Below are 22,213 nucleotides of genomic sequence, written 5' to 3'. Positions count from 1 at the left end.
TCGTCGTCAGAACGCTCGCTCCTTTGCCTGTGTAGACGAGGTGTTATACCGGAGGGTTGAAGTTTTGTTGGTCAACCATCTGAAAACGGATAGCAGCCACAGTAACACTGCTGACCCAAAAGAAATATAATAAAAAAAACTATTTCTCAGCACACTCAATAGTTGCACTGAGCAATGTGTCAAGCGCCCCACGGACCGCTCAGTCCACGGTCAGTCAAACTGTTCATTTGTGCGTTCATCAAAACATGAAGTAGTGGTAACAGAAACAGAGGAGAACGGAGGGACGGAAGAGACATATGAAGTTAAGTGTAAGTATAGATAGGGTTAGGAAAAGATCTTGAGGGGAGGGGAAAGGAGTTTGTCCCCAAGCAAAGGGGTGCTGTTGAGGGGGAGGGGAGGGGAAGGAGTTTGTCCCCAGGCAAAGGGGTGCTGTTGAGGGGGAGGGGAGGGGAAGGAGTTTGTCCCCAAGCGAGGGGTGCTGTTGAGGGGGAGGGGAGGGGAAGGAGTTTGTCCCCAAGCGAGGGGTGCTGTTGAGGGGGAGGGGAGGGGAAGGAGTTTGTCCCCAAGCGAGGGGTGCTGTTGAGGGGGAGGGGAGGGGAAGGAGTTTGTCCCCAAGCGAGGGGTGCTGTTGAGGGGGAGGGGAAGGAGTTTGTCCCCAGGCAAAGGGGTGCTGTTGTCTGGGAACGGAGGTTCCATCCTGGGCCTCCTCCCCACGGTTGGGCGAGGAGGTCGTGGTCCTGCCTATAGGTGGTCTCCTCTCCTCTCATAGGCCGAGCCAGCCAGGGGTCAGGGAGACAGTGTATGTGGAAAGGTCAGCGGGGGTTTGACCAATCACCTGCCTCCTGGGCTTCCCAACAGGAACCTGGGAGGAGAAGGACAGAAACACACAGCCGGGTTGATTCGGTCGAATAGTAAAACTATATGACGTAAAACATCCGTCGACTAAACTATAAGAGCAAAGAGAAAAATTAAGCCACGATATGACTAAGAATATATATACTGACAATGTCATCAATGAATAAAAACTAGACTAAAATGTTAGGGGAAGGGGAATGTGCTTGTAGATCTGCTATTTTCAGAGAGCAACGAAGTGTAAAATCAGGCATTACGACGCACGCCATCAAGGCCCGCCAAAACACACAAACCAACTGTAGATTTAGTCGACTAAAATATTTAGTCGGCTAAAACTAGACTGACACTAAAACATTTCAGGTGACTAAAATCTGACAAAAACCAAATGGAATTTTATTCAAAACAACACTAACACACATAGTCAGCGTTTTAATCTAATGACCTACAGATCGTCACAAAAGTCGTCACCACTAGGGGTTGCTGCAACTACCCATTAGTTTCCTTACTTTTTTGATTATTAATTGGATAGTTGAAAAGCACACTTTAAAACACAAACACACACACACACAAACACACACACACACACACGATTAGCTTGATTATTGACTTAAGCCCTATTTTATATTTGCTGTTCAACAGTGTCACGCAAAAATAGCCCATCTACAAGATTGTAGATCCATTATATCTTTATATTAACTCATTCTGACCGGGCACCCATTTTGGTGTCAGCATCATGTTATGCTTTAGCTATTGAAAAATAGCAGATCTACAAGCTCGTAGCGCGCCACCGAGTGGTGCGATACGAGCTTGTAGGTCTGCTATTTTTGAAAAATTGAAGAACGACTGACATTTTTTTTAATCTGATCTCAGGTCAGAATGGGTTCATCAGACCAGTGTGTGTCCGGCAGAAACCTCGTATGAATCTGATCTCAGGTCAGAATGGGATAATCAAACTCAAATCGATTTGGTATTTGGACCAAGGGGAACCCTGCAAGTGGAATTTAAAAGTTCAAAAAATGTATGCTATTTTCATGTGTGAAAATTAATAAAGAAACTTTGATTAAAAAAAAAAGAATAATAAATAAATCAACACTCCCGCTCATGCCAAGCGCTCCTCCTCCTCCTCCTCCTCCTCCTCCTCCTCCTCCTCCTCACCATTCTCCTCGTGCGCGCACCGCCTCACTCCTCACCAGCCTCTTCTTGTCGTCCAGCGGTTTGGACAGCGCCCGCAGCACCCTGCTACGGAACGGCAGCACCTGGCACAGACGGGACAGGCACACTGGTCAGAGAAGCAGCCACTTCGCCAGTGGCGTGCACAGATATTTAGAGGGGCAGGTGCTCAAGTGAAAAAAAGGGCACCTTGTGCAGTGCATTTTGGGGCGGGAACCCATTTTGGTGCTTTAGCTATTGAAAAATAGCAGATCTACAAGCTATGAGCTTGTAGGTCTGCTATTTTTCTTTAATCGAAGAACCACTTACATAGAAACATAGTTTTAGATTGTGGGGGCCTAAATAATATAGTAGTTTTTTTAATCAAGATTTGATCAATGTCACCATGGTCCACAAACTACAAATTAAGGGGAAAAAATTAAACTTTTTTTTTTTTTTTAAGAGCAAAATTGCCAAAAGGGCAGGGGGTGCTCTAGCACCCCCTAGTGTCTATCTGTGCACGCCACTGCACTTCGCTGATGACTAAAACCAACCACTAAACAGTGTTGTTTTTGGCAGCAAATTTCTATTTTAGTTTAGTTTTTAGTCATAGTCTTTGGACTGAAACTTAATTTTGTTTTTGTCATATTTTTAGTCACCTGGAATGTCTTAGTGTTAAGTCTAGTTTTAGTCAACTAAACGTCATAAGATTTTTAGTCGACTAAATCTACAGTTGATTTAGTCGACTAAAATGTATTTTGGCGGGCCTTGATGCCGTCGTAATGAGTGTTTTTACACTTGCTGAAAATAGCCGATCTACAAGCCCACAAGTGAGCTTGTGAGCTTGTAGATCGGCTACCAAAGTGTAAAATTACTTATACTGGAACTCTTGTCCATTAGTTCCTTCCTGACATTTTAGTCTAGTTTTTATTTGTCGACGAAATTGTCAGTATATTTAGTCTTAGTTTTAGTCATTGTAGCTTAATTTTCATTTAGTTTCCATTCGTTTTTGTCAGTGAAAAAAGGTAGTCGACGAACATTTTTCGTCTTAGTTTTAGTCGACGAAAACAACACTGCGACTAAATATACTGGCAATTTCGTCAACAAATAAAAAACTAGACTAAAATGTTAGGAAGGGCCTTTCTGTGTGGAGTTTGCATGTTCTCCCCGTGTCCCCTAGGGTAGGTACCCTCACAAAAAACATGCAGTAATCCTGGTCTCTAAACTGCCTCCCCCTGGCCAGCTGGGGCGCCTGATGGAGGGGAAAGGAACTGGTCGGAATAACGTGTTCCTTCCACGCGCTACGTCCAACCAGGGAAACTCCCCCCTGTCAGGTGTAAAGGAGCAACTTGGAAGCAAGTCCGTTGCTCTCCCCAGGTTGGCGGAGGGTGTGTGGAGCCCAGGATCACATTAGATAATTGACACAGGGGTGAAAAATGGGTTACAAAATCGTGGGATTAAATAAAAAAAAAGGAAGGAAGGGACTAGTGGACAAGAGATCCAGTATAAGTCATTTTACAATTAGTTGCATGCTGAAAAAAGACTATCTACAAGCCAGGCTTGTAGATCGGAGAGAGTCGCACTCGGCTAGCTTGTAGATCTTTGATCAAGTGGGTCGTTAATTTATCTAAAAACTGATTTCCACCCGACAATAACGATATATTTAATTATTGGCCACCCACGCCCTTCATTCAGATACATACATTTACAGTACATATAAATGCTAAGTGGTGCATTTATATAGTGCTTTACATTATCTTTCACACACACACACATTCATACACCCATGGCGTAGGAAACCAAGGCACCGACCTGCACATCGGGAGCAATTAGGCGTTCAATGAGTCTTTTGCTCAAGGACACTTTGACACCAACTCTGGGGGAGTCCGGGATGGAACTGGGAACCTCACGGTTTTCCCATCCAGGCGCTCTACCGGCCACTCCACCCCCGAGGAGGGATGGAGCTCGTTAATGTTTATTGATAAAAAGCACCTTATCAATCAGGCTTATCGAGCACCTTATCAATCAGGCTTATCGAGCACCTTATCAATCAGGCTTAACGAGCACCTTATCAATCAGGCTTATCGAGACGGGTTCTTATCCAGCCCACTGTCGACCATTTTCTATTATTTTATGGAAAGACGGGAGACAATAAATTCAGATTCAGAACAGAACCAGTATCTTTTTTTTGTATTGGCCGGGTGTGAGTGACTGAGACCATCAACAATTAAATTAACACAATCAGTGCCGGGATTCCTTCAAAATAGAAGCTCTGAACCCTCCACTCTCTCCACACACACACACACACACACACACACACACACACACACACACACACACACACACACACACACACACACACACACACACACACACACACACACACACACACACACACACACACACACACACACACGTGTAGCTCTACCTCATGTTCAGGGAAGTTGGCCACAGCGTGGACGCATCGCAGCGAGGCGCTCCGCACCGTCTACGAATAAATTAAAAAAGGGCACTGGTTATGAATATGAAACGGACTGGTTATGAATATGAAACGGACTGGTTATGAATATGAAACGGACTGGTTATGAATATGAAACGGACTGGTTATGAATATGAAACGGACTGGTTATGAATATGAAACGGACTGGTTATGAATATGAAACGGACTGGTTATGAATATGAAACGGACTGGTTATGAATATGAAACGGACTGGTTATGAATATGAAACGGACTGGTTATGAATATGAAACGGACTGGTTATGAATATGAAACGGACTGGTCAATACAGTATACCCCTTATGAATATGAAACGGACTGGTCAATACAGTATACCACTGGTTATGAATATGAAACGGACTGGTCAATACAGTATACCACTGGTTATGAATATGAAACGGACTGGTCAATACAGTATACCACTGGTTATGAATATGAAACGGACTGGTCAATACAGTACACCCCTTATGAATATGAAACGGACTGGTCAATACAGTACACCCCTTATGAATATGAAACGGACTGGTTATGAATATGAAACGGACTGGTTATGAATATGAAACGGACTGGTCAATACAGTATACCCCTTATGAATATGAAACGGACTGGTCAATACAGTATACCCCTTATGAATATGAAACGGACTGGTCAATACAGTATACCCCTTAAACCATTCTGACCGGGCACCCATTTTGGTGTCAGCATCATGTTATGCTTTAGCTATTGAAAAATAGCAGATCTACAAGCTCATAGCGCGCCACCGAGTGGCGCGATACGAGCTTGTAGGTCTGCTATTTTTGAAAAATCAAAGAACGACTGACATTTTTAGAATCTGATCTCAGGTCAGAATGGGTTAATCAGACCAGTGTGTGTCCGGCGGAAACCTCGTATGAATCTGATCTCAGGTCAGAATGGGTTCATCAGACCAGTGTGTGTCCGGCGGAAACCTCGTATGAATCTGATCTCAGGTCAGAATGGGTTCATCAGACCAGTGTGTGTCCGGCGGAAACCTCGTATGAATCTGATCTCAGGTCAGAATGGGTTAAAGCATTTTGGACTGAGGTCAATAAAAAAAAAGGTTTAATCTAAATCCTAAAGTTTTGTTTCTATGTCAGTGGTGCTCAACCTTTTTCATGTCAAGGACCCCCAGAATTATCTCTATTGGGCCACGGACCCCCATCTCAAAATATGTAGTTCAAGGGACCCCCCCCCCCCCCAGAAGCAAATATCTTAGTTAAAAATGTTGCTCTGAAATATATATTAAAAGATTTGTGCCACATTTTCACGATTTTAGCATAGCTGACCTACAAGCTCGTAGTGCGCTATGAGCTTGTAGGTCTGCTATTTTTCAATAGCTAAAGTATAACATAATGCTTAGTTAAAACACCAAAAGGGGTTCCCGTCCAGAATGGGTTACACTTGATCATTTTAATTTGAATCATTCCCCCCCCAAAAAAGCAACATTTTTCATGTCGTGAGCTTGGAGATCTGCTATTTTCAGTAGTTTGGGTCCCGGGCAAACAGCTCATTTGTCTTTTGGGTCACGGGCTAAAAAGTTTGGGAACCACTGCCTTAAAAAGGTCATTCCTACAATGCCCATAATGCTTTAGTGCACTTCCCCTCCTTGTGGAGAGGGGGGGGGGGCTGCATGGAGGTGTGACTTTTGTAGTCCAGGAAGGACTACAAAGTTTAAAAATCAGTTCAGAATGCGGTTAACCCATTCTGAACGGGAACCCACTTTGGTGTCAGCATCATGTTATGCTTTAGCTATTGAAAAATAGCAGATCTACAAGCTCGTATCGCGCCACTCGGTGGCGCGATATGAGCTTGTAGATAGGTCTGCTATTTTTGAAAAATCAAAGAACGACTGACATTTTTTGAATCTGATCTCAGGTCAGAATGGGTTCATCAGACACAGTGTGTGTCCGGTGGAAACCTCGTATGAATCTGATCTCGGGTCAGAATGCGGTTAAAAAGGTGATAACGCACCATGGCGGGGCTGGTGGTGAGGGCCAGCAGCCTGGACACCAGAGCCTCCAGCTGCTGCACCAGGACGTTGGGCGGGTCCATCAGGACGGGCTGCAGGCAGGACAGGGTGGAGAGCTGCACCTCACGGTCTGGACACGACAGGGCCTCCAGGATCAGGTGGAGGAGCTGCAAAACAGGACAACGTCATAACCCATTCTGACCCCAGATCAGATTAAAAAAAATCTGACAGTTTTCTGTAAAAAGCCATGTTTCTGTGTCAGTCGTTTTTTTCGATTTTTCAAAAATAGCAGACCTACAAGCTCGTAGCGCGCCACTCGGTGGCGCGCTACGAGCTTGTAGATCTGCTATTTTTCAATAGCTAAAGCATAGCTTAATGCTAACACCAAAATGTGTTCCCGCCCCAAAAAAGAAAAATCTCCCCCACCCTAAAAAATGATCAGATCTGTATTATTATTATTTACGGAGGAAGATCTTTTTTTTTTTTTTTTTTGTGTACAGTATTTGTTAAAATGACGTTTTTACGTTGACAGGCCCACATGAACTCAATTCAATTCCATTTAACCCATTCTGACCTGAGATCAGATTCACACGAGGTTTCCGCCGGACACACACTGCGCCTGATGAACCCATTCTGACCTGAGATCAGATTCTAGAAATGTCTGTCGCTCTTCGATTTTTCAAAAATAGCAGACCTACAAGCTCGTATCGCGCCACTCGGTGGCGCGATATGAGCTTGTAGATCTGCTATTTTTAAATAGCTAAAGCACGACATGATGCAGACACCAAAATGGGTGCCCGGTCAGAATGGGTTAAAGGAGCTTTATTGGCTTGAGAAAACAAACGTTTACATTGCCAAAGCATGTAAATGCCATCCAGCGCCATCTAGGGGTGGCTTAGGTGCAGCGCTTGTGCCACGTATACATACGTATAGTAATTGAAAGGGCTTTTGGCCGGAGTCGGGAAGTAAAATCCGCTATTTAAAGGACCACTTCACCACTTTTCAACCTATCTTCATGTAATAGGTCCTCACTAATAATCATGATAAAATGGCATGATTTCTTTCTACTCAGTCTGTGTCTCATAGGAGGGCTGTGGGCAGTTTAGAAACCGTCTTCCAGTGACATCATCATTAGGCAGATTTTTTTTTAAACAAGATTTTTTTACAAAAATGTTTAGATTTTCATTATCGTGAGAACGATGGCTTCCATTTTTGCATTGCAACTTTTCAGGACTAGAAAGCCTGCAGTTTCTATCAGCTTGTATTCCCCATTGATGATGTCACTGGAAGACGGTTTCTGAACTGCCCACAGCCCTCCTATGAGACACAGACAGAGTAGAAAAGAATTGCGCCATTTCTTCATGATTATTAGTGAGGACCTAGTATATGAAGATAGGTTGAAAAGTGGTGAAGTGGTCCTTTAACATGTCCCAGGATTCCCAACCCGTGTGCCGTTTGAAAGTGAAGTGTTGCCGTCAAAGAAAGCGAAACAAATGTAACCCTCCTCCTCCGACAACAATGACACATGGTCCATCACGGACACACAGACAATCGCCAGTCCATTCAGTGAAGCCAGCCTCTGCATAGGAATGCTAATTTATGATTAAAGATGGAGTAATTATTCGTGTGTGTGTGTGTGTGTGTGTGTGTGTGTGTGTGTGTGTGTGTGTGTGTGCGCGCGCGTGCGTGCGTTACTCACCGCCGGCAGCTCGGTGAGCTGCACCTGTTTGGGCAGGTTGTTGACGATGTGAGACAGAGCCTTCAGGTAGCTGGACTTCTTCTCTGGAGGGACCACACAGAGACAACCATCTTTTAACACATTTAGACCCGAGGACGATTCTATATGAAAGAATGGCTTCTAAATACTAACAGTTTTCTGAAAAACCTATGTTTCTATGTCCGTGGTTCTCAAACATTTTCCATGTCAAGGAAGCCCAGAATTATCTGTATTTGGCCACGGACCTCTATCTGAAAACATGTTGTTCCATGGACCCCCCCGAAGCAAATAAATATGTTGTTCCATGGACCCCCCAGAAGCAAAGATTTGAGTTCAAAATGTTCGCTGTGGAAGAATATATATTCAAAGTTTGCCGCGCTATGAGCTTCTAAATCTGCTATTTTTTCAACAGCTAAAGCATGACATAATGATTAAAAAAACACCTAAAAATTGTTCCTGCCCAGAATGGGTTAATGTCTACGCTGCTTCGTGCCGAAAATAGCAGAGCTACAAGCTCACAGCGTTGTTGGATCCGCGCCGCATTGTGCGCTTGTAGATCTGCTATTTGTGGCAGTTACAAGTGTGAATCGGCTTTTAGGCGGTTTTTCGTCTCGTCGCCAATCTTAGTTTACTGGGCTCGAGACAGAGTGGGTCGATTTGCGAAGTAAAGTGAGCATTTAGAAATCTAAATAGTTTTTAGTTTTTTCTGGATTCAAATAAGGTCAATACGGGATATTCAAAAACACATTTTTCTATTCAGAAACTGAGAAGAGCTCATTAGAATTTGAATGAAACAAATGAAACCAAAGACCTCCACACATCGTGTGTATATAAAACACAAAATAGGTGCAGTGTTGATTTTGTCGACAAAAATGTCATATAAATAATAATAAAAATGTCGTCAGCTACCTTTGTTCACTGACGAAAAACTAGTCAACTAGTGTCAAATCAGTCATTATACGAAGGCAATATTCATTTTAGTCAACTGTAGATTTAAGTCGACAAAAACTAAACACCAAGACATTCCAGGTGACTAAAACTAGACGAAAACTACTCAAGAGACCACGACTACTCAGTGGCGTGCACAGACATTTAGAGGGGCAGGTGCTCAAGTGAAAAAAGGGCACCTTGTGCAGCGCATTTTGGGGCGGGAACCCATTTTGGTGCTTTAGCTATTGAAAAATAGCAGATCTACAAGCTCATAGCGCGCCACCGAGTGGCGCGCTACGAGCTTGTAGGTCTGCTATTTTTTTTTTATCGAAGAACCACTGACATAGAAACATAGCTTTAGATTGTGGGGGGCTAAATAATATAGTAGAAGCGTTTTTTATCAAGATTTGATCAATGTCACCGCATGGACCACACTACAAATTAAGAGCAAAATTGCCAAAAGGGCAGGGGGTGCTCTAGCACCCCCTAGTGTCTATCTGTGCACGCCACTGACGACTGAAACTAAAAATCCAAATTTGCTGTCCAAATCAGCCCCGGTTAGGTTGCGTATTGGCGCCACCTGGTGGAGCAGCGTTGAAGCCCTGGACCAGCTGGGCGGAGTTCTCGGTGAAGAAGCGCTGGCGGTACATGATGCGTACGTCGGCGTGGCAGCCGCGGTTCAGCACGTCTGGAGAGACGCTCATCAGCAGAGAGAAGCCCTCGGCCGCCAGAGAGCCCAGCTCACCGTCCCCCAGGAGGCAGAAGAGCTGCACACACACACACACAGAATGACAGTATTTGATGACGCTTTTAATGTTGTGGACATGAAGGTGTGTGTGTGTGTGTGTGTGTGTGTGTGTGTGTGTGAGTGTGTGTGTGTGTGTGTGTGTGTGTGAGTGTACCTTGTCAGTCATTGCCGTTGACAGAGGATGGTATCGGAGCAGCAACGCTTTGGCCACCTGCACACACAAATAGAAAATAAATCTGACGGATGTTACGGACCGACATTTCCGGCTATGCACGCTATGCCTTATATTGTGACCTGGCTTTTCTCTATGCACGCTATGCCTTATATTGTGACCTGGCTTTTCTCTATGCACGCTATGCCTTATATTGTGACCTGGCTTTTCTCTATGCACGCTATGCCTTATATTGTGACCTGGCTTTTCTCTATGCACGCTATGCCTTATATTGTGACCTGGCTTTTCTCTATGCACGCTATGCCTTATATTGTGACCTGGCTTTTCTCTATGCACGCTATGCCTTATATTGTGACCTGGCTTTTCTCTATGCACGCTATGCCTTATATTGTGACCTGGCTTTTCTCTATGCACGCTATGCCTTATATTGTGACCTGGCTTTTCTCTATGCACGCTATGCCTTATATTGTGACCTGGCTTTTCTCTATGCACGCTATGCCTTATATTGTGACCTGGCTTTTCTCTATGCACGCTATGCCTTATATTGTGACCTGGCTTTTCTCTTCGCAGATGAGTAAGGCTTGGACAGAGGCTAGGGCTAACCAGGAATTGGACCCGGTTAGCCAGGTCATGATACTATAGGGCTGTATGTCTGACCTTCACTCAGAGAACAGACATGTGTGTCACCCAGAGGAGTGTGAAGGCCTGTATGTCTCACCCAGGAGGAGGAGTGTGAAGGCCTGTATGTCTCACCCAGGAGGAGGAGTGTGAAGCCTGTATGTCTCACCCAGGAGGAGGAGTGTGAAGGCCTGTATGTCTCACCCAGGAGGAGGAGTGTGAAGGCCTGTATGTCTCACCCAGGAGGAGGAGTGTGAAGGCCTGTATGTCTCACCCAGGAGGAGGAGAGTGAAGGCCTGTATGTCTCACCCAGGAGGAGGAGTGTGAAGGCCTGTATGTCTCACCCAGAGGAGCAGTGTGAAGGCCTGTATGTCTCACCCAGAGGAGCAGTGTGAAGGCCTGTATGTCTCACCCAGGAGGAGGAGTGTGAAGGCCTGTATGTCTCACCCAGGAGGAGGAGAGTGAAGGCCTGTATGTCTCACCCAGGAGGAGGAGTGTGAAGGCCTGTATGTCTCACCCAGAGAAGGAGTGTGAAGGCCTGTATGCGTAGAGGAGAGGAGGAGTCCAGCAGACCGCACATCCTCTTCATCAGCCTCTGGACCAGAGAGTCCAGAGCTTCACCTGGAGCACCGAAACGCACAAACAAACAACCCGTCACAGCCATGCATGTTCAGTAAGTAAGTAAAGTGTATTTGTAGTGCAGTAAGTAAAGTGTATTTGTATTTGTAAAGTGTATTTGTAGTGCACCCTTCATGTTCAGTAAGTAAGGAAGTAAGTAAAGTGTATTTGTAGTGCAGTAAGTAAAGTGTATTTGTAGTGCAGTAAGTAAAGTGTATTTGTAGTGCAGTAAGTAAAGTGTATTTGTAGTGCAGTAAGTAAAGTGTATTTGTAGTGCAGTAAGTAAAGTGTATTTGTAGTGCAGTAAGTAAAGTGTATTTGTAGTGCAGTAAGTAAAGTGTATTTGTAGTGCAGTAAGTAAAGTGTATTTGTAGTGCAGTAAGTAAAGTGTATTTGTAGTGCAGTAAGTAAAGTGTATTTGTAGTGCACACTTCGGAATCACAAAAGTGCTTCACAACAATACGTGGAAAAAAAGACAAATTGGCAGCCGGTGACATGTAAAATAAATCAATACAGGATAGGTTACTGTAATCACAATAGGGCAATGAAACGGCCTGTTTGGATACCGAGGCGAGTAAAAAGAAAAAGAAAAAACGTTTAAAAATGTCCACAGAGGCAACAGTTTTTTGTTTGTTTTTTGAGGTGGAAGGGGCCATCTCTCCTATGGCACCACACATCAATACAGTATGGAATTGTGGACAATATCCTATATCCAACAACAATAACTTTTTTTTTTTGTGTCATTTTTGTTTTCTTTGGTCCGAGATGCTAAAACTCATCACATGTTTGTCCGTGACTCCGTGGCTCAAATGCCAAATACATACATATATTATTTCAGAGCGAATGTTTTTGAGCAAACTCAAATCTTTGCTTCTGGGACGGGGAACTACATATTTTCAGATTGGGGTCGTCGGCCAATTACATATAATCTTTTGGGGTACTTGACATGAAATAGTTTGAGCACCACTTCAGAAAACTGTCATGAATTAGCCCATTCTGACCGGGCACCCATTTTGGTGTCAGCATCATGTTATGCTTTAGCTATTGAAAAAATAGCAGATCTACAAGCTCATATCGCGCCACCGAGTGGCGCGATACGAGCTTGTAGGTCTGCTATTTTTGAAAAATCGAAGACACTTTTAGAATCTGATCTCAGGTCAGAATGGGTTAATAATGAAACTGTCAGGATGTAATAGACATTTTTAGAATCTGATCTCAGGTCAGAATGGGTTAAAAGACTTTTTTTTTTTTTTTCGACGCCAGGCCTAAAATAATGTGTCAACGTCACCGACCCGCGGGCCTCTTGTTGAGCAGGCCTAAAATAATGTGTCAACGTCACCGACCCGCGGGCCTCTTGTTGAGCAGGCCTAAAATAATGTGTCAACGTCACCGACCTGCGGGCCTCTTGTTGAGCAGGCCTAAAATAATGTGTTAACGTCACCGACCTGCGGGCCTCTTGTTGAGCAGGCCTAAAATAATGTGTCAACGTCACCGACCTGCGGGCCTCTTGTTGAGCAGGCCTAAAATAATGTGTCAACGTCACCGACCTGCGGGCCTCTTGTTGAGCAGGCCGGCGTAGCACTTGGCAGCAGACTGGTAGGAGAACGGGTGGAGACAGGCCAGGCTCAGCTCCTCCAGCTCATACAGCAGTCTGTCTACCTGGGGAACCTCCATCTGGACAGGACGGTCAGGACAGACAATTTACAATTACAATTTAGGCATTTAGCAGACGCTCTTAATCCAGAGCGACTTACATTTAAGCAGGAACAAAAAGCATGGGAATACATCACATAAAAGCATTTATCATGAAACATGCGTAAGCTAAGAAAGTAACAATGGAATATCTATATTATGAGACTATACATATAAACTATATATATATATACTACTATGCTATACATATGTACTATGGTGTGCTATGACTACATACAATGCAATTATAGTGCTGTCTACATAACATGCTATAAGTCTATCAAATGCTATCTAAGTCTACCGAAATGCTATCTAAGGGGGTAGGATAAGTGCTATGGGCCATGATGGAGTCTGAACACCATCAGGACATGAAGGACATGAAGGACATGAAGATCACGACACTGAACAACATCTAACCCTGGATAGCCATACATGGAGAAGAACCTATAGATCTGCATATATGGAGCGGGCCCAGCAACTCCACATCCGACCTCAAACCCTTTAAAGATCTCCATATATGGAGCTGACCTGTTCCGAGGGTCGAAATACATGCGACGTTCACGGAGACATTTCGTGACGCAAAACGGGCCTCACGTTGTTCGACACGTACCGTGCGAGGCAGGGAGCAGACGCAGCCCATCAGGAGACACACCAACTGGGACAGCCTCGGCGACGCGCCTCCCTGCAGGAGAGAAGACACACACACACACACACACACACACACACACACACACACACACACACACACACACACACACACACACACACACACACACACACACACACACGGCTCCAGTGTTTTAACTGTCCTTTTTCCAGAAGGTGCCATACCCGTTTCCTGTACCGTGTTCCATGTTCTCACAGCTGCGTTTGATTGGCTCGGCAGCAGATTTGAACCAGCAAACAAATAATAATAATGACACCTTCATGTGCATGCCTTGCCATGTGCAATACCACACACACACACACACACACACACACACACACACACACACACACACACACACACACACACACACACACACACACACACACACACACACACACACACACACACACACACACACACCTTGAGCAGCTGGACGTCTGAGGGTAAGGAGTTGTCCGGGAGACAGGACACGTCACCGTCCAGGAAGAGAGACACAAGCCTGGACACCATCTGGACCGCCAGTCTGAGGACACCAGAGAGACATGGACCTTATTGGACACAGTGTGAGGACACCAGAGAGACATGGACCTCATTGGACACAGTGTGAGGACACCAGAGAGACATGGACCTTATTGGACACAGTGTGAGGACACCAGAGAGACATGGACCTTATTGGACACAGTGTGAGGACACCAGAGAGACATGGACCTCATTGGACACAGTCTGAGGACACCAGAGAGACATGGACCTTATTGGACACAGTCTGAGGACACCAGAGAGACATGGACCTTATTGGACACAGTGTGAGGACACCAGAGAGACATGGACCTTATTGGACACAGTCTGAGGACACCAGAGAGACATGGACCTTATTGGACACAGTGTGAGGACACCAGAGAGACCGACTTGCAGACAGACAGAGAGACAGACTTGCAGACAGACAGAGAGACAGACTTGCAGACAGACAGAGAGACAGAGACAGACAGACAGAGAGAGACAGACTTGCAGACAGAGACAGCCGGCGTACTGACTGTGGTTGGAATCTGGAACAGACAGTGCTGATGACAGGGACCATGGCCGACAGGACCGCTGGCTCCGCCAGAGGACTGCGACTCCCAGAATCCTCATCTGCAACACAGGAAACAGGAAGCAACACTGTAACCAACAAGGCACATAGGCCACATAGGCCCTTTTTTTAACCCATTCTGACCGGGCACCCATTTTGGTGTTGGCATCATGTTATGCTTTAGCTATTGAAAAATAGCAGATCTACAAGCTCATATCGCGCCACCGAGTGGCGCGATACGAGCTTGTAGGTCTGCTATTTTTTGAAAAATCGAAGAACGACTGACATTTTTAGAATCTGATCTCAGGTCAGAATGGGTTAATCAGACCAGTGTGTGGCCAGTGGAAAAGTCGTATGAATCTGATCTCAGGTCAGCATGGGTTAAACTACTGTGTGCTCAGCTCACCCTGTACGGCGGCCTGTAGGGCCAGAGATAAGAGGCGAGGGATGACCACGTCGTGGAAGCATCGAGCGGTCTCCTCCGTGTCCTGAGCTCGCTGTGCGACGCTCTGTAGGCTCTGACAGGACGCCACCACCTCCTCCACGCTGAAACACGCTGCGCCTGACACACACACACACACACACACACACACACACACACACACACACACACACACAGAGTGTCTTATCAGGTTATTGAGAGAGAGAGAGAGAGAGAGAGAGAGAGAGAGAGAGAGAGAGAGAGAGAGAGAGAGAGAGAGAGCCTTTCCCTCAATCCTTGCATTTTGGTGTGTCTGTGTCATGTGAGACTCGAGAGTGGAGAATGCTCCGGCAGTTTGGCGGGAACGTTCCATTATTCTGATTTCTGAAAAAAGTGTCAAATCTGGCTAAATCACTTCCTGTCAAACGGAAGTAAACAAAGGAGGCTAATATGACCCCTAGCACATAGCTTGGCTGTCCGGATTGCTAAGCTAACATTAGCTTTTTCATAACTTAGTCAGATTAAGCTTAAAAACGGCCAGGAACATCCCAAAATATCAAATTTTTTGCCGCGGAGCACATAGAGACATAGAGCACGATAGTGCACGATCGCGCGGGTTTCGGCCGGTTTTTGGTAGATTACATAAAAATAAAAAATAAAATCAAAAAATTCCATTATTTTGTTATAATAAGACGTACTGACAGGGCAGTACGTCTACTACGTCAATAACGCCATTGGCCATGAGGGATTTGTTGATTTAACACGCAAATAACGTCAATGGCCACTAGAGGGTTAAGGAGACGGCCATATATGGAGTGTGTCACGACGCGCGACAGAATGGTGGTGGCGTGACGTGGCACAGAGGCATGACGGCCTGGCTGACTGACTGAGGTTCTGCAGGTTTTGTCATCGTATACATCCGCAGATGTCTACCTGTGTGTGCCGAGCTGAGGACCTCAAGGAGGACAGGCGTGCTCTCCTGGACCACCGACGGATGGCTGGACACGGCGGCCAGAGCCGACAGACAGCGCTGACGCAAAGCATGCTGGGAAAGCTGCTCCGTGGGCAGGGTGATGCTGTTGTCGCCTTGGGCCACGGGTTCTGCAGAGAGAGAGAGAGAGAGAGAGAGAGAGAGAGAGAGAGAGAGAGAGAGAGCAGGGGATAATTGTTGATACAGTTTCAATAGCATTGCTGCGATTGTTGACAATGTCGTACACGTCGTACGGTATAATACGATAAAGTTCCGCAAATTGACGTTGGATCCGGAAGGTTCTCGTTCAGCTCAAGGCGGTCCGAGTTTTGTGTTACAGTTACGTGTCTCACGTTTGACAGTTTGTCACTTTGCGAAGATAACATGACATCCGTAATACACGTCTATTCGAGTATACGGTTACGGCTGCGATAAACACCGGGTGACCAGAAGAGGCACTGGTGCACACTCTAGTTCGTCGTCTGTGCGATTTGTCGGAGAAGGTCTGACAAGGACTGACCTAAGGAGATGTGTTCTTTAACCCATTCTGACCTGAGATCAGATTCATACGAGGTTTCCACTGGACACACACTGGTCTGATTAACCCATTCTGACCTGAGATCGGATTCTAAAAATGTCAGTCGCTCTTCGATTTTTCAAAAATAGCAGACCTACAAGCTCGTATCGCGCCACTCGGTGGCGCGATATGAGCTTGTAGATCTGCTATTTTTAAATAGCTAAAGCATGAAGTGATGCTGACACCAAAATGGGTGCCCGGTCTGAATGGGTTAAGAAGGTCCCTGGGACTGACCTAAGGAGATGTGTTCTTTAAGAAGGTCCCTACAGGACTGACCTAAGGAGATGTGTTCTTTAAGAAGGTCCCTATGGGACTGACCTAAGGAGATGTGTTCTTTAAGAAGGTCCCTGGGACTGACCTAAGGAGATGTGTTCTTTAAGAAGGTCCCTATGGGACTGACCTAAGGAGATGTGTTCTTTAAGAAGGTCCCTATAGGACTGACCTAAGGAGATGTGTTCTTTAAGAAGGTCCCTGGGACTGACCTAAGGAGATGTGTTCTTTAAGAAGGTCCCTGGGACTGACCTAAGGAGATGTGTTCTTTAAGAAGGTCCCTATAGGACTGACCTAAGGAGATGTGTTCTTTAAGAAGGTCCCTGGGACTGACCTAAGGAGATGTGTTCTTTAAGAAGGTCCCTACAGGACTGACCTAAGGAGATGTGTTCTTTAAGAAGGTCCCTATGGGACTGACCTAAGGAGATGTGTTCTTTAAGAAGGTCCCTATAGGACTGAGCTAAGGAGATGTGTTCTTTAAGAAGGTCCCTATAGGACTGACCTAAGGAGATGTGTTCTTTAAGAAGGTCCCTATAGGACTGACCTAAGGAGATGTGTTCTTTAAGAAGGTCCCTGTGACTGACCTAAGGAGATGTGTTCTTTAAGAAGGTCCCTATAGGACTGACCTAAGGAGATGTGTTCTTTAAGAAGGTCCCTGGGACTGACCTAAGGAGATGTGTTCTTTAAGAAGGTCCCTATGGGACTGACCTAAGGAGATGTGTTCTTTAAGAAGGTCCCTACAGGACTGACCTAAGGAGATGTGTTCTTTAAGAAGGTCCCTGGGACTGACCTAAGGAGATGTGTTCTTTAAGAAGGTCCCTGGGACTGACCTAAGGAGATGTGTTCTTTAAGAAGGTCCCTGGGACTGACCTAAGGAGATGTGTTCCTTAAGAAGGTCCCTATGGGACTGACCTAAGGAGATGTGTTCTTTAAGAAGGTCCCTATAGGACTGACCTAAGGAGATGTGTTCTTTAAGAAGGTCCCTATAGGACTGACCTAAGGAGATGTGTTCTTTAAGAAGGTCCCTATGGGACTGACCTAAGGAGATGTGTTCTTTAAGAAGGTCCCTATAGGACTGACCTAAGGAGATGTGTTCTTTAAGAAGGTCCCTATAGGACTGACCTAAGGAGATGTGTTCTTTAAGAAGGTCCCTGTGACTGACCTAAGGAGATGTGTTCTTTAAGAAGGTCCCTGGGACTGACCTAAGGAGATGTGTTCTTTAAGAAGGTCCCTACAGGACTGACCTAAGGAGATGTGTTCTTTAAGAAGGTCCCTTATAGGACTGACCTAAGGAGATGTGTTCTTTAAGAAGGTCCCTGGGACTGACCTAAGGAGATGTGTTCTTTAAGAAGGTCCCTATAGGACTGACCTAAGGAGATGTGTTCTTTAAGAAGGTCCCTGGGACTGACCTAAGGAGATGTGTTCTTTAAGAAGGTCCCTGGGACTGACCTAAGGAGATGTGTTCTTTAAGAAGGTCCCTGTGACTGACCTAAGGAGATGTGTTCTTTAAGAAGGTCCCTGTGACTGACCTAAGGAGATGTGTTCTTTAAGAAGGTCCCTATAGGACTGACCTAAGGAGATGTGTTCTTTAAGAAGGTCCCTATAGGACTGACCTAAGGAGATGTGTTCTTTAAGAAGGTCCCTATAGGACTGACCTAAGGAGATGTGTTCTTTAAGAAGGTCCCTACAGGACTGACCTAAGGAGATGTGTTCTTTAAGAAGGTCCCTATGGGACTGACCTAAGGAGATGTGTTCTTTAAGAAGGTCCCTATAGGACTGACCTAAGGAGATGTGTTCTTTAAGAAGGTCCCTGGGACTGACCTAAGGAGATGTGTTCTTTAAGAAGGTCCCTATAGGACTGACCTAAGGAGATGTGTTCTTTAAGAAGGTCCCTATAGGACTGACCTAAGGAGATGTGTTCTTTAAGAAGGTCCCTATAGGACTGACCTAAGGAGATGTGTTCTTTAAGAAGGTCCCTATAGGACTGACCTAAGGAGATGTGTTCTTTAAGAAGGTCCCTGGGACTGACCTAAGGAGATGTGTTCTTTAAGAAGGTCCCTATAGGACTGACCTAAGGAGATGTGTTCTTTAAGAAGGTCCCTATAGGACTGACCTAAGGAGATGTGTTCTTTAAGAAGGTCCCTGGGACTGACCTAAGGAGATGTGTTCTTTAAGAAGGTCCCTATAGGACTGACCTAAGGAGATGTGTTCTTTAAGAAGGTCCCTATAGGACTGACCTAAGGAGATGTGTTCTTTAAGAAGGTCCCTACAGGACTGACCTAAGGAGATGTGTTCTTTAAGAAGGTCTCTATAGGACTGACCTAAGGAGATGTGTTCTTTAAGAAGGTCCCTATGGGACTGACCTAAGGAGATGTGTTCTTTAAGAAGGTCCCTGGGACTGACCTAAGGAGATGTGTTCTTTAAGAAGGTCCCTATAGGACTGACCTAAGGAGATGTGTTCTTTAAGAAGGTCCCTATAGGACTGACCTAAGGAGATGTGTTCTTTAAGAAGGTCCCTGGGACTGACCTAAGGAGATGTGTTCTTTAAGAAGGTCCTTGGGACTGACCTAAGGAGATGTGTTCTTTAAGAAGGTCCCTATAGGACTGACCTAAGGAGATGTGTTCTTTAAGAAGGTCCCTACAGGACTGACCTAAGGAGATGTGTTCTTTAAGAAGGTCCCTATGGGACTGACCTAAGGAGATGTGTTCTTTAAGAAGGTCCCTGGGACTGACCTAAGGAGATGTGTTCTTTAAGAAGGTCCCTATAGGACTGACCTAAGGAGATGTGTTCTTTAAGAAGGTCCCTATAGGACTGACCTAAGGAGATGTGTTCTTTAAGAAGGTCCCTATAGGACTGACCTAAGGAGATGTGTTCTTTAAGAAGGTCCCTGGGACTGACCTAAGGAGATGTGTTCTTTAAGAAGGTCCCTGTGACTGACCTAAGGAGATGTGTTCTTTAAGAAGGTCCCTACAGGACTGACCTAAGGAGATGTGTTCTTTAAGAAGGTCCCTATAGGACTGACCTAAGGAGATGTGTTCTTTAAGAAGGTCCCTATAGGACTGACCTAAGGAGATGTGTTCTTTAAGAAGGTCCCTGTAGGACTGACCTAAGGAGATGTGTTCTTTAAGAAGGTCCCTGTGACTGACCTAAGGAGATGTGTTCTTTAAGAAGGTCCCTATAGGACTGACCTAAGGAGATGTGTTCTTTAAGAAGGTCCCTGTGACTGACCTAAGGAGATGTGTTCTTTAAGAAGGTCCCTATAGGACTGACCTAAGGAGATGTGTTCTTTAAGAAGGTCCCTGGGACTGACCTAAGGAGATGTGTTCTTTAAGAAGGTCACTATAGGACTGACCTAAGGAGATGTGTTCTTTAAGAAGGTCCCTATGGGACTGACCTAAGGAGATGTGTTCTTTAAGAAGGTCCCTGGGACTGACCTAAGGAGATGTGTTCTTTAAGAAGGTCCCTGGGACTGACCTAAGGAGATGTGTTCTTTAAGAAGGTCCCTTATAGGACTGACCTAAGGAGATGTGTTCTTTAAGAAGGTCCCTGTGACTGACCTAAGGAGATGTGTTCTTTAAGAAGGTCCCTATAGGACTGACCTAAGGAGATGTGTTCTTTAAGAAGGTCCCTGTGACTGACCTAAGGAGATGTGTTCTTTAAGAAGGTCCCTGGGACTGACCTAAGGAGATGTGTTCTTTAAGAAGGTCACTATAGGACTGACCTAAGGAGATGTGTTCTTTAAGAAGGTCCCTATAGGACTGACCTAAGGAGATGTGTTCTTTAAGAAGGTCCCTGTGACTGACCTAAGGAGATGTGTTCTTTAAGAAGGTCCCTGGGACTGACCTAAGGAGATGTGTTCTTTAAGAAGGTCACTATAGGACTGACCTAAGGAGATGTGTTCTTTAAGAAGGTCCCTATGGGACTGACCTAAGGAGATGTGTTCTTTAAGAAGGTCCCTGGGACTGACCTAAGGAGATGTGTTCTTTAAGAAGGTCCCTATAGGACTGACCTAAGGAGATGTGTTCTTTAAGAAGGTCCCTATGGGACTGACCTAAGGAGATGTGTTCTTTAAGAAGGTCCCTGGGACTGACCTAAGGAGATGTGTTCTTTAAGAAGGTCCCTACAGGACTGACCTAAGGAGATGTGTTCTTTAAGAAGGTCCCTGGGACTGACCTAAGGAGATGTGTTCTTTAAGAAGGTCCCTTATAGGACTGACCTAAGGAGATGTGTTCTTTAAGAAGGTCCCTGGGACTGACCTAAGGAGATGTGTTCTTTAAGAAGGTCCCTGGGACTGACCTAAGGAGATGTGTTCTTTAAGAAGGTCCCTGGGACTGACCTAAGGAGATGTGTTCTTTAAGAAGGTCCCTGTGGGACTGACCTAAGGAGATGTGTTCTTTAAGAAGGTCCCTATGGGACTGACCTAAGGAGATGTGTTCTTTAAGAAGGTCCCTGGGACTGACCTAAGGAGATGTGTTCTTTAAGAAGGTCCCTATAGGACTGACCTAAGGAGATGTGTTCTTTAAGAAGGTCCCTATGGGACTGACCTAAGGAGATGTGTTCTTTAAGAAGGTCCCTGTAGGACTGACCTAAGGAGATGTGTTCTTTAAGAAGGTCCCTATGGGACTGACCTAAGGAGATGTGTTCTTTAAGAAGGTCCCTGTAGGACTGACCTAAGGAGATGTGTTCTTTAAGAAGGTCTCTATAGGACTGACCTAAGGAGATGTGTTCTTTAAGAAGGTCCCTACAGGACTGACCTAAGGAGATGTGTTCTTTAAGAAGGTCCCTGTGACTGACCTAAGGAGATGTGTTCTTTAAGAAGGTCCCTATAGGACTGACCTAAGGAGATGTGTTCTTTAAGAAGGTCCCTACAGGACTGACCTAAGGAGATGTGTTCTTTAAGAAGGTCCCTGGGACTGACCTAAGGAGATGTGTTCTTTAAGAAGGTCCCTATGGGACTGACCTAAGGAGATGTGTTCTTTAAGAAGGTCCCTATAGGACTGACCTAAGGAGATGTGTTCTTTAAGAAGGTCTCTATAGGACTGACCTAAGGAGATGTGTTCTTTAAGAAGGTCCCTACAGGACTGACCTAAGGAGATGTGTTCTTTAAGAAGGTCCCTGTGACTGACCTAAGGAGATGTGTTCTTTAAGAAGGTCCCTACAGGACTGACCTAAGGAGATGTGTTCTTTAAGAAGGTCACTATAGGACTGACCTAAGGAGATGTGTTCTTTAAGAAGGTCCCTGGGACTGACCTAAGGAGATGTGTTCTTTAAGAAGGTCC

The 22,213-nt window shown here is 45.2% G+C and overlaps 1 protein-coding gene across 1 annotated transcript in view; it reads right to left on the bottom strand.

Moving 5' to 3' along the window:
• Positions 1 to 548: 548 nt before the first annotated feature.
• The window catches only part of mms19 (MMS19 homolog, cytosolic iron-sulfur assembly component), a 45,127-nt gene continuing 23,462 nt past the window's right edge, over positions 549 to 22,213 (bottom strand). The window contains exons 14-27 of the mRNA XM_083787609.1: positions 16,050 to 16,217; positions 15,102 to 15,257; positions 14,661 to 14,757; positions 14,050 to 14,152; positions 13,591 to 13,662; positions 12,836 to 12,962; positions 11,188 to 11,291; positions 10,035 to 10,091; positions 9,713 to 9,899; positions 8,185 to 8,267; positions 6,488 to 6,652; positions 4,430 to 4,489; positions 2,008 to 2,108; positions 549 to 862 (exon numbers count right to left, since the gene is read on the bottom strand). Of these exons, the coding sequence (XP_083643735.1) occupies positions 832 to 862; positions 2,008 to 2,108; positions 4,430 to 4,489; positions 6,488 to 6,652; positions 8,185 to 8,267; positions 9,713 to 9,899; positions 10,035 to 10,091; positions 11,188 to 11,291; positions 12,836 to 12,962; positions 13,591 to 13,662; positions 14,050 to 14,152; positions 14,661 to 14,757; positions 15,102 to 15,257; positions 16,050 to 16,217 (1,511 nt within the window). The 3' untranslated portion in view covers positions 549 to 831. The remainder of the gene's footprint in view (positions 863 to 2,007; positions 2,109 to 4,429; positions 4,490 to 6,487; positions 6,653 to 8,184; positions 8,268 to 9,712; positions 9,900 to 10,034; positions 10,092 to 11,187; positions 11,292 to 12,835; positions 12,963 to 13,590; positions 13,663 to 14,049; positions 14,153 to 14,660; positions 14,758 to 15,101; positions 15,258 to 16,049; positions 16,218 to 22,213) is intronic.

Source organism: Protomyctophum parallelum, assembly GCF_964188405.1.
Source record: "Protomyctophum parallelum genome assembly, chromosome: 17".
NCBI lineage: Eukaryota > Metazoa > Chordata > Actinopteri > Myctophiformes > Myctophidae > Protomyctophum > Protomyctophum parallelum.
Note: the sequence above shows the minus strand (reverse complement) of the source record. Positions and strands in the feature narration are given on the sequence as shown.